This window comes from Cucurbita maxima, unplaced genomic scaffold, assembly GCF_002738345.1.
Source record: "Cucurbita maxima cultivar Rimu unplaced genomic scaffold, Cmax_1.0 Cma_Scf00029, whole genome shotgun sequence".
NCBI lineage: Eukaryota > Viridiplantae > Streptophyta > Magnoliopsida > Cucurbitales > Cucurbitaceae > Cucurbita > Cucurbita maxima.
Genome location: NW_019272045.1, coordinates 2,144,832 through 2,157,536, shown reverse-complemented (window position 1 = coordinate 2,157,536; position 12,705 = coordinate 2,144,832). Strand labels below are relative to the sequence as shown.

Sequence of the window (12,705 nt, the reverse complement as noted above, 5' to 3'; positions counted from 1 at the left end):
CGTTTACCTTGAACTAACATCCAACAATTATTAAAAACAGCGGCCGCCCATAATTTCTCCTCCCCACCTTCCTTTTTGTTTCATACATCATCATAAATGAGTGAGTATGAGTGTGTTTATATACCTTCTTAGCTCAAAAAGAAAGGGACACAAACTTAGGGTTTTGTTGATTGAAAGGAAGAACAATGAACAAACCCTAATATCAACAAAGAAGATGAGAGAATTGAAAGAGATGACAGAAGAGAGTGAGCACACACTCCGAGCAATTGTATGAAAAAAGTTCATACCTTTACTAGTGTGTGTTCATGTCTCTTTCCGTCAGCCTTCTCTTTCCCATTCTCTCTCTCTTCCGTCTGCTTTAGATGTCAGATCCTACATCGGTTGGAGGGGAACGAGGTATTGTTTGTAAGGTGTAGAAATCTCTCCATACCGACACAGTTTGAAACTTGATGTTGACGGAGATACATAATGGGCCAAAGCAGACAATATCTGCTAGCGGTGAGCTTGGACTGTTACAAATGGTATTAGAATCAGACACTGAACGGTGTGCCAGCGAGGACGCTAGGCACCGAAGGGGGGTGGATTGTGAGATCCTACACCGGTTGGGGAGAAGAACGAAGCATTCTTTATAAGGGTGTGGAAACCTCTCTCCAACATACAGTGTTTTAAAATCATGAGGTTCACGGCAATACGTAATGGGCCAAAGCGGACAGTATTTACTAACGGTGGGCTTGGGCTGTTACAAATGGTATCATAGCCAGACACCGAGTGGTGTGTAGCGAGGACGTTGAGCACCAAATGGGGGATGGATTATGAGATACTACATCGGTTGGGGAGAAGAAGAAACCATTCTTTATAAGTGTGTGGAAACCTCTCCCTAATAGACGCGTTTTAAAATCATGAGGTTAACGGGAATATGTAACGGGCCAAAGTGGACAGTATCTGCTAACGGTGGGCTTTGACTATTATAAATGGTATCATAGTCAGATACCGAGTGGTGTGCTAGCGAGGACGCTGGACACCGAAAGGGAATGGATTGTGAGATCTTACGTCGATTGTGAGATCCTATATTAGGTTAGATTCATTTGTGATATGTTCTGGTTTGTGTTAAGTTTTTTTTGTTGAAGGATTTGGAGCTGTTGGATTGCAATTTAGAAGGAAAGATTCTCCATATGGTGCTCTTCCTAAATCAGGAAGGTATGTTGTACTTTTTTTCTTTTTTGCAATCGGGTTCCTCGCTTTCGGTTTGGTCCTTTAGACAAGGCTCTTAGATGGTTTCTTTATAGTTCACGAATTCGTAGTTAATTGACTCTTACTTATTTGATTGTAGTTCATGCCCACTCGTGAACCCTATCTGTAGTAGGCTTAGTAGGGCTCGAACCTACAATATGACCGTTATGATTGTTACGTTTCAACCAATAAAACTGTAAGTGGGTAGTAGGCCGTGTAGGATTCAAGTATTGGTTCTTTTTATTATGTTGGATGATTTTGGATATTTTCATGATTGGTTTTAGATACTTAAACAAGTTAATTTTGAGCGTTTTCTTATTTATTAGTTGATTTGTATTCTAAATTTTAGCTTGTTTATGATATCTACTCTCTTTTATTCTTTGGGAAAGAAATAGTATCATCATTGCTAAAAACGAGATGATTATCATTACAAGAATTTGGAGTTTTCGTGACACCATAAAGTATAAGAAAAAAAAAATGGACAAAAAGAAGTGATTGAAAGGGGTCGTCAAAAGAATCTCGTTGGGAGTTTGCGGCATTATGTTGGCATAGGTAGAGTCGATTACGGCTTTGTTGGGAGATTGTTTCTTCTGATGATTGGTTGAAATTGAAGCCATTTACGTTGAAAGCCATAAAGTTGGTATCTAAAGTACTGAATTAGATACCTACTACTGGCCAAGCAAAGCAGCTAAGAAAAAATGTAAAGAACGAGAGGGGTTGAAACTAACATGAGCACTTACCGATATAATAAATTTCTTCCTATTGATAAAATATGCCATCTTCGTTAGCAGATTCTATTTTGTAGGGTTTCTCTAATCAAACTAGAAGGTTTCAAAGAACCAGATTACTAGATTATTTGATTCCAACTAGATATATCATCGAATTGAATCGAACACATTTGACCATAGAAATGAATGGGTTTTGAATAGTAAGCGTAAAGGCGTTGCCAAAATCGAGATATCTATGGATGAAAGTGTTCATATCTTTGGAGAATTGGTCCACATCTCCAAGCTGAAAAGAGAGTTAGTTGTGTGGGGCTAAAAACTTACTTGAAGTCCTTTACTATCCAACCGATGTAGGACTTCAAAGCCTCACAATGCACCTCCATGGAACCAATGTGAGGGGTTTATTAGGGAGAAGTTTTTACATTTCAAAAGGAATATTTTGTTCTCCTCTCCTATCATAGGACCTTACAATCTAACCTTTGGGGTCAAAGTTCTCGCTGGCACACCCTCACAATCCAACCACTAGAGGCCAGCGTCCTCACTAGTACACCCTGACAATCCAACCTCAGGGGCTGCGTCTTCACTCTGGGGGTAGCATCCTCATTGGCACACCATGTAACAAACCAATTGTAACGACTCAAGCAAATCCATTGCTAGATATTCTCTGCTTTTGTCCATTAGGTAGTCATCCAACGAGCTTTTAAATACGTAGGATACCCACTCAAATAATTAAGACATAAGAGTCATCCAACGAGCTCTCTATAGTTCAGAGTTCGATGCATAAGTGTCAAATGGAATTGATTACGAAAAGAATGAAAATTTGAGTTGGGAGAAAAAGAAACTCACACATTCTTTCAAGGGACTGAAAGATCAAGCGTAACAAGAAAATAAGGGTTGTCATGATCCAGAAATAAACAACACGAAACACAAATCCCCACATCAAATGAAACAAAAAGCGAACGATCCATACATTCATCACAATCATCAAAAGCACCAATAGCAATAATAATTATTTCATTAGATAACCGAAACAAAATCCAATCACAGTCTTCGTGAATCCTTCGATTTCCAATCTGATAATAATCAGGTTCTTCAAGCTGGGGTCGAATTCCCAGTCGGAGATGTCCAAACAATGTCCTTCAACGCCGGCCGAAGCTCCTTCCTACAGAACTGGTTGTACTCCAACGTATCTCCGTTGTCCTTCTTTACCTCCACCACCACAAACGACGGCGTCAAGGCGAAGATATCCGCCGCAATTGCAAGTTTCCCCTTCCTCCCCTTTTCTTGCCCCTGCAATCGAACCCATGATTCGCTCTTCTTCACATCGAACTTCACCGCCTTTGCTACTTCCTCAAGCTTCGATATCACACTGCTCGCCGGCGATGATGTCGCGAATCTCATCTCCTCTTTGTCCTCCCTCTTCTTCTCCTCGAACAACGGCGACAGATCGAACCCTTCCGATAGGGAAATTATGTGGAACGCGTTTAATGTCTCCGCTGGTTGCTTCGATTTCGTGAAATTTTCCTCGATTCGTTCTTGTTCTTCCTTCGTAATTATAGCCTTCGGTACCGATTTCTTGAACCATGACGATGATGTGATCTTCGTGATCCCGATTCTGGTCACTGGATTCGGGTCGAGAAGCTTCGTGACGAGACGCCGGGCTTCGGATGAGAACCACGGCGGACACTTGAAGTCGCCTCTGTATATTTTCTTGTACATCGCCACCATATTGTCGTCCTGAAATGGAAGGTATCCAGCGAGAAGAACGTAGAGGATCACTCCACAAGACCACAGATCCGCCTTAGCGCCATCGTATCCCTGCTTTCCGATGACCTCCGGCGCGACGTATGCTGGAGTTCCGCATGTAGTGTGCAATAATCCGTCCTGCTTCAAGTGCTCTGAGAAGGCGGTGAGGCCGAAATCAGTGACCTTAAGGTTACCGTCTTCGTCGAGGAGGAGATTCTCCGGTTTCAAATCGCGATGGTAAACACCACGGCTATGGCAGAAATCAATCGCAGAGATCAATTGCTGAAAGTAAACCCTAGCCACATCCTCTCGCAACCGACCTTTCGCGATTTTGGTAAACAGTTCACCGCCTCTCACAAACTCCATCGCGAAGTAGATCTTCGATTTACTGGCCATCACCTCATGAAGCTCAACAATATTCGGATGCTTCACCATTTTCATCACAGAGATTTCTCTCTTGATCTGCTCCGTCATGCCGACTTTGATGATCTTCTCCTTCCCAACCACTTTCATCGCAACAGTCTTCCCCGTTCGCAGATTCCGAGCATGGTAAACCTTGGCAAAAGTGCCGTGCCCTAAAAGACGGCCTAATTCGTACTTCCCGTCTAGTAAACTCGAGTAGCCACCATCTCTGCCTTTGTCCGCCATATCCGCCGCCGGATTCGAGATCACTCGACTTTTTATTTGTTTTGATACAGATTAAGCTTAAGTAAAAGAGGAAAAAGAGGGAGGAGAAAGAGAAAGAGAGGAATCAAATCACCCGTCCTCGACGTGTTTCCGGTGACAATTTCTGCCGCCGACGATGAAGATTTTGAATCTCCCGATCAACTCAGACTGAATCAACGAAGCTAATCTCATCTTTCCGCATTCCCTTGCAGAGTTCTGAAACCCTACAATTTCCGATTGACGATCTTACTGATAACTTTTTCTCTGTTTCTTCAGGCCTCTCTCTTCTTCTGCTCTCTTCTAACATTCAAGCCGCCTCATCACTTAAATAGTGGATTTTGGATATGAAATTACTCTTATACCCCCATGAAGTTGCCATCTTTATCGCTTCCCGCTTCCTTAGAAAAAGGAATTCAATTGTATATTCTCGTCCAATAAAAATATATTAAATATTTAATTGAATGCTAAATTACTTTCCTTTATTATTTTTTTTTTGTAGTATATTTATTTTTAATTTGAATTTGTACTAAATTAAGGAATTTGAATATATAAGAAAAAATATATTTTATTTTTTAAGGCAATATTTTTGTATTTTTTTAACGCAAAATCAGCTAAAATTTAAATTTTAAAAAAACATTAAGAGAAAAAATCAACGACCATTGAGATTTTTTTTATTAAATAGAATAAAAAATCAACAAAAAAAAAAAGATAAATATGAAATCTTTTAACAACGTGTACTTCTTATCGATATATTCCATTAAAAAAAATAAAAAATAAAATAACTAAAACCGAAACGACGTCGTTTTTGGTGTGATTTCCTCGAAACCGCCAAGAGCCAGCCTACCAAACTAGAAAATAGGAAATTACGCTTCTACCCCGGCATACAAATGAACATCTCTTGTGCCTTTTCGTGAAGGGGGTAAAGTTGTAAAAGCGCTAAAAGTTCATTTGATTAGCTGTGCTGTCTGAGAATATATGTTCCGTTGATTCATAACTTTCACGGGCCCACTGGTCCCAACCTAACCTAACTCTGGACTGCCACGTGTCACGGCAAATAATATGTGATGGGACGGATGTGATAAGATTAGAACGAGCGAGGTGGCATGTGCAACAGAAATTATTCAAAATTTTCTAATATATAATTTAAATCACATTTTTTTTTATTTTTTTATTTTTTTATTCTAATTAGTTATTTATACTTTCTTATTGTAATCTATTATTTAATTAAATTAATATTCAGACACATCAACTTTTAATTAAACATTCGATATATTTTTTATTTTTTTTTTATAAAAATAATAAACAAAAATAATGGAATTAAATTAGGGTGGGAAAAAAACATATGGTCAAAATTGGAGGGAAGTCCAAGCACGACGTGGCGGCCACCCGGCAGCAACTGAATGTCGGAACTAGCGGCGGCGGCGGCGGCGGCGGCGGCCATTCTTAAATTCCACAACTTAGTCAAATTCAAAAAATATAGCCTCTTCCGCCGCTGGACCACTCTGTCCCCCGTCGGCAGCTACCGGACAAAAATTTTCTCACACCTAGTTACTTAAAAATATAATTAAATTATTATAAATTATAATATTCTCCCCCACTTAAACTAATCATTATATGACTTTAAAGCATAATTGCTCCACAAATTGTAATATAAAGCACTTGTTATAAGTGTAACGACTGAAATGTGATGGTTAGAGAGGAGAACAAACCACCATTTATAAGTGTAACGACTCAGATCCACCGTCCTCTTTGGGCTTTTCCTTTCGGGCTTCCCTTCAAGGCTTTAAAACTCGTCTTCTAGGGGAAAGTTTCCACTGGTTTGTTCTCCTCCCCAACCAATGTGAGACATCACAATCCACCCCCCTTCGGGGCCAACGTCCTTACTGGCACATCGTCTAGTGTCTGACTTTGATACCATTTGTAACAACCCAGATCTGTTAGCGGGGTAGATTGTGATACCATTCGTCTGAAAGGGGTATCTACCCACGCTTCAGGAAACAACAAGAAGGCTGGCATATCGTCCGATGTCTGGCTCTGATACCATTTGTAACGACCAGATCTATTAACAAAGTGGATTGTGATACTATTCCTCTAAAGGGAAGTGGATTGTGATGTCCCACGTTGGTTGAGGAGGAAAACAAACCACCATTTATAAGAGTGTGGAAACCTTCCTGGCATACGCGTTTTAAAGTCTTGAGAGGAAGCCCAAAAAGAAAAGCTTAAATATAACAATATCTGTTAGTGGTGGATCATCTTAACTTGCAAGGTTAAGGCTTGAGGTGGGGTATATTCAAATTGGTAATTATATTATTTTAGATTATAATACATATACAACATGATATTAAATAATATCCACTAGACATAGTTTGTATGCATTTTAGAAAGGATTAAGCTACCATCAACTATCACCAACTTCAAAACTATTTAACAAATTTTAAAATATAATAATAATAATAATAATAAATTTGTAAATTTTTCTCTCTCCAACTCCAACTCCAACAACATTCGGTACTAGAATTGCTACAAGCAAAACTCGCTTAACTATGGAGTTTTATGATTGAGACGTCGAAAATAAAATGCACATTATTGTTATATGTAACGGCCCAAGCTCATCGCTAGCAGATATTGTCCTCTTTAGGCTTTCCCTTTCAGGCTTTAAAAACGCGTCTGCTATGGAAAGGTTTCCTTTCAACCAATGTGGGATATCAAAATCCACCCCCTTCGGAGCCTAGCATCCTCGTTGGCATTCGTTACTTTCTCCAATCAATGTGGGATCCCACCAAATTCACCCTCCTTCGGGGCCCAACGTCCTTACTGGCACACGGCCTCGTGTCTACCTCCTTCGGAGAACAGCCTCCTCACTAGGACATAGTACGGTGTCTAGCTCTAATACCAGTTTTAACGGTTCAAACCCACCACTAGTAGAAATTGTCCTCTTTGGGCTTGTCTACCCCTTCAGGGAACAACCTCCTCGCTGGAACATAGCCTAGTGTTAGCCTTGATACCATTTGTAATAGTTCAAACCCACCGCTAGCAGATATTGTTTCTCTTTCAAGCTTCTCCTCAAAGCTTTAAAACGCGTCTACTCGGGAAAGATTTTGGCACCCTTATAAAGGTGTTTCGTTCTCCTCTCCAACCAATGCGAGATATCACAATATAAGTAGTAACTTTCAATTCTATTAAATTTTTATTAGTCGTCCTATTCTCAAGAACTTTCAATTCTATTAAATTTTTATTAGTCGTCTTATTCTCAAGATGACTTTCATTTGGACGTAGTCTCGATTCATTCATATAACTCTAGTTTACTTCAGTGTCACAAATTTTAAGCATTATTTTCTCACTTTCAAATTAAAAAGGAAACACTTTCCATTAATTTATAAGGTAATTTTCAAGCTAGCACAAAAGAAAGCAGAGAAAAAGAGCCTCAAAATTGATCAATATTATCTCTCAACCTTTGAACTTACCCGAAACCGTGTCGTTATGTCGAGCTGCTTCTCCATTTTTAAGCCAACCATCTCTCCCTAATGATTCCTGGTAGTAGCGAAAGCTCACAAACGCTATGAAAGCTGCAAAATCATACTTCATTTCAATAACATTTCACGTTCGAATCTACATCTCGAAACTCATTGAAACTCATTGAACAATATAGATTAAGATTTCAGTTCGAAATGGTTTACCTGCCCAAACGCGATATAGAATCGAAGAGAAGTTCCATACCATAAGGAAGATAGCAACAATCATTCCCTTCTTGTGGGAACTCAGCTGCCAAGAACTCTCACAAAGTCTCAACCAATGTTCTCCTAATTCACAAAAAAAGAACTCTTAAAAACATCAACACAAATCCGCCTCATTTCTAAACAAACAAACTTTGTTTGATAACCATTTGATTATGCGAGTAAAGTAAAGAAACACAGATAGACAAACAAAAAGTCGATAAACAAAGACCTCAATCGTCCCGATCAAAAGGGCAAATGGGCACGAGATGGGGGATAAAAGACGAACGATCGTAGACGCTTAATATGAAGTACAAAGGGTGAGTTAACAAGTTCATATGGCAAAGACTAGTAAATGCTTGGTAGAGGCTTAAAGAAGGGTCACATGGTGGCTTTAGGGCACCCCATTCCTATGAAAATAGGGTGTCATAGGGAGCCTTACTTTCTTCACACAAGTAGTGAGGGACCAACAAGTTGAGAGATGAGAGGACAATTAAATTGATTTACATGACTCCGTTTTTTCATGTGCGTGCTTCAGACAACCCAATTAGGGTTCGAATTTCGATTCTAAGCCCGTAAGTACAGTGCTATAGGCTCTTTTGCTTCGAAATTGGAGTCGAAGTACTATTTTCCAAGGGAATATTAAGATATTGGAAAGAGAAAGCAGCTCTTCAGAACTATCCTAGAACACGAGTGAAAACCCGCCGATGGTACACCCAACGTCGATCGAACGAAAATTAACCGGAAGCAAAACCATTTTCGCGTGGCAACTTGGAAGCCACGTAGTCTAACTATTGCCCCCTCATATTAGCAAGTCATTATGTTTCTACTAACCTAAGGATAGTTCGATGAATAAAGCACCTATTAGGATCTAAACCCGTTTCAAAATTTATGAACGGAGTAGACGCTACCTAAGAATAATTAGATATTTAAAGCTAAAGTTTCATGTGATTCAATGGTTGGAGGACAAATGGAAACATAAAAACAAAAATAAGTCACGAACCAAATTAAAGTTAATCCAAAGATGNAAATAAAAAATTTTAAAATTAAAACACAAAAAAAAAAAAAAAAAAAAAAAAAAAAAAAAAAAAACGAAGGGTGGAGATTGAATCAAACATCAAATCATCCGATCCGACAGAACTGACACGAGAACTTACAGAGAAGAAAATAAATTACCGACAAATAAAGTATATAAGAATTTTAATTTTTAGAATTTAAAACGTGGTCGTTTTATGAAGGGAACAAAAGAGGGTCACAAACAAATCGACGGATGAAAAGACAGAGGAGTACGGTGTTTTGTTGTACTCAGGCGTATTGAATTGTAACCCAAAAAAGAATAAAAGATAGAAAAGTTAAGTCCGTGGAGATGCGTTTTTTACCGTGCGTAAATAATTTGGGGAGGGTGAAAACCGCAACGAATCCTGTGCCAGTCAATCAGTACATCCATTTGTCAGAACCCCAAAAAAAAAAAAAAAAAAAAAAAACCACAAAATTATTTCTTTCAATATTTAAAAGCTTATTTTTATTTTAAAAAAAGAAAGTGAAATTAGGTGGATGAAAAAAAGATGGTAAAAGAAAAATTTACCGCATTGGAGGATATTCCAAAAGGTGATGAAGCTGCCCCACTTTGCCAACACGAACAGCAATAAGCCCATCTGCAAATTACCAAACAATTTTAAATTTTAATAATATTTATTACATTTTTTTTACCATATATTTCTATATTTCTATATTTCTTACCATAATTGCCCATTTTTAACTCTCTTCAAAAATGGTAAAAAAATAACAATAAATTTTACTTTTTATCTCTAAAATACTCTTAAACCATAAAAATATTTTTAAATTTTCAAAAAATTTATAAAATATCTTTAATGTATTAAAAATAGTCTACTATATTTCAAAAATATTCTTACACTCCCAAAAATATTTATAAAATATCGTTTAATTTTTACAAATATTTTAAAAATACTTTTGAATTTTCAAAATTTTTGTTAATAAGTTAAAAAAAATTAAAAATTTAAAAATATTTTTATCGTTAATAACACATTTAAAAAATATGCATGAATTTTCATTAATAATAAGCTTTCATTTTTAAAATATTTAAAAATATTTTTAAAATTATACCTGAATTTTCAAGAATAACATTACAAAGTTTGAAAATAATAATTTTAATATTATTTATAAAATTATATGTCTATTTTTAAAAAAAAACTTTTTAAAAAATAAAAATAGAAAGATATTAATGAAATATTTTAAAATTCAATAATATATTTAAAATACTATTAAAATTTAAAAATATTTTTTAAACAAAATATTAATATTTTATTTTTTAAATAAAATAATTTTAGTTGGAAAAAACGTATTATTGAGTAAAGAAAATAGAAAATTTAAGGGTATATATATTTTTTAATTTAAAAAAAGAAAAGAAAAGAAAATTACCTTCATAGTTGCAGAAGGATCTCCATGGAACAGAGGCTTGAGATTTTGCAGCAATTCATTCACGAAAGGAACAAACCCTTTAACCAATCGAATCACTTCTTCTTCAACCACACAATGTTCATCATCACTATCGATTCCCTTTCCATTTCCCCTGTAATTTTCCCGGGAAAATTAAATGCAAAACCAGAGCTTAACCTAAACAAAACAGGACGAAATTGATCGAGCACCTGCTAAAAATGGAGCTATGGACGAAAATGGCAGCCAGATAAACAAGACCCATATGCGAAATCATACTGATAAAGCTGCAAATTCCAGAAACAAAACAAAACTCAAAAACCTTTCTTCAATGGCGGATTTGGGGTTTTTTTTTTTATTACCTGATGTTCATGTTCTTGATGAAATAAGAGAGGGCTATAACCAAATTCCCCGCTCCAAATGCCATGGCGGATCTTGAAAACTCCCTCCACATTATCAAATCCACTGCAAGAAACCAAACAGTTAAGGAAATTAAATTTTGAGATTCTGTAATGAAAGTGGGAGGCTCTGTTCTCACTTAGTCTCTGTAATTTCTGTTTGTTTCCCGGGAAAATTTCTTGTCCTGGAAAATTGATTTCCTTAACGTCGAAGCTTTCGTTCTTAATCTCTTCGAATGCATCGAAGAAATCTTGAGGTGGAGGAGATGAAACCGTCTTCTCCGGGGAGATTTTTCTGATTCCGTTCGTGTTCATCGGCGGTTTGGTAATCCCGACGGCCGATTTTCGAGGTTGATCGGTTTTCTTCCTCGTCGAGTTTCTCTCTGTTATTCGTACCGGTTTGTTTGGACTGTTGTTGGATCTCAATCTCCGAGACGGAATCGGGGTTTTCCGATTCGGTTCATCGCCGCTACTCGGTGATTCTGGTTTTTCCTCGGCGATTTGAATCGAGTTAAAACTCTCATCGGATTTCCATGTCTTCCTCCTTGCACTGCCGACGGTAGCGGCCGGAACCCTACATTCGGCGGTTTCATCGTCTCCATTGAAAACCCTAATCCCACCACGGACTTCATCGAATCGGATTCTGCTTTCCCAGACAGACCCCGCCACCACGTTGCCCCTTGCCACCGCCGCCCTCCGCCGGCTCAAATCCATCGCCGCCGCCTACGAACGCACAGCAAAAACCCTCTGTAAACCAATCCCAAGGTGTAAAAATGGCGTCCTACGAACTCCAAGGTTTGAACAGAAGAACAGGGAATTCTCTGTTTGTGAATGCCAAATGGTGATGAAGAAGAAGAGGACTGTTTATATTAAAATTTTATAGGATGAATTGTTAAAACTACTCTATTAGGGTTTGAAATTCAGATTCAATATCTAATATTTTCCACTAACTTCATTTACTTATAACTTCTCAACGTTGATATCATTCCACGAACCAACACGAGTTCTCAAAAAGTCTGATCAACCCGACCCAATTCGTATTTTTCCACGATACCGTCACTTCATTTACTTTTAACTTCTCAACGTTAATATCATTCCACGAACCAGCACGAGTCCTCAAAAAGTCTGATCAACCCGATCCAATTCGTACGTTTAATTATGAACTTATATTAAATTAGGTCGGAAAATAAATAAATTAGTTGAATTGAGTTGGATTCATTATTTAATAAAAAAAAACTGACGGAACGATTAGGTTGAGTCCAAGAAATGTCTCAACTCTGACCTAACCCAAATCACGAACACGAGTACAATACTGACCCTAATAACTCATGATTTGTTATCGTACTTCTAACTCGTTTTAAAGAATTAAATTATGTGTCCTAAGTTTTTGACATTCGGCAACAGTTGTGAGTAAAAATCCAAATATTTATCTATCCATCGACCGAGTTGATAAGTTACGACTCGAAAACCAAAAAAGCTTTAATAACTCATGATTTGTTACCGTATTCCTAACTCGTTCTAAAGAATTAAATTTTTGATATTCGGCAACCGTTGTGAGTAAAAGTCCAAATATTTATCAATCCATTGACCGAGTTGATAAGCTACGACTCGAAAACCGAAAAGGACTGAAGTTGCAGTGTCGGAAGTTGGTGTCCGTTGAACGTGTAGCGGCGGAAAAGGCAGGGACAAGCCGACAGAGGGCGGTGGAATGGCAGTAGTAGGCCGTGCTCAACGGTCACCCGGTTCAATTCCACCGACATATAAAAATAAAAG

General features: G+C 37.7%; 2 protein-coding genes across 2 annotated transcripts; both read right to left on the bottom strand.

The window, feature by feature from the left end:
• Window positions 1–2,828: 2,828 nt before the first annotated feature.
• On the bottom strand, window positions 2,829–4,683 carry LOC111465554 (CBL-interacting serine/threonine-protein kinase 6-like). Its single transcript, XM_023109990.1, has one exon. It carries the CDS (start codon window positions 4,347–4,349, stop codon window positions 3,048–3,050), a length of 1,302 nt encoding a protein of 433 aa, XP_022965758.1. The 5' UTR covers window positions 4,350–4,683; the 3' UTR covers window positions 2,829–3,047.
• A 2,985-nt stretch (window positions 4,684–7,668) lies between these two features.
• On the bottom strand, window positions 7,669–11,817 carry LOC111465561 (reticulon-like protein B21). Its single transcript, XM_023110000.1, has 8 exons — window positions 11,073–11,817; window positions 10,897–10,999; window positions 10,747–10,821; window positions 10,520–10,670; window positions 9,666–9,735; window positions 9,460–9,501; window positions 8,045–8,167; window positions 7,669–7,933 (listed from the first exon to the last, which is right to left on the bottom strand). The coding sequence occupies exons 1-8, from the start codon at window positions 11,644–11,646 to the stop codon at window positions 7,815–7,817; spliced, it is 1,257 nt and encodes a 418-aa protein (XP_022965768.1). The 5' UTR covers window positions 11,647–11,817; the 3' UTR covers window positions 7,669–7,814.
• Between the last annotated feature and the right edge of the window lie 888 nt (window positions 11,818–12,705).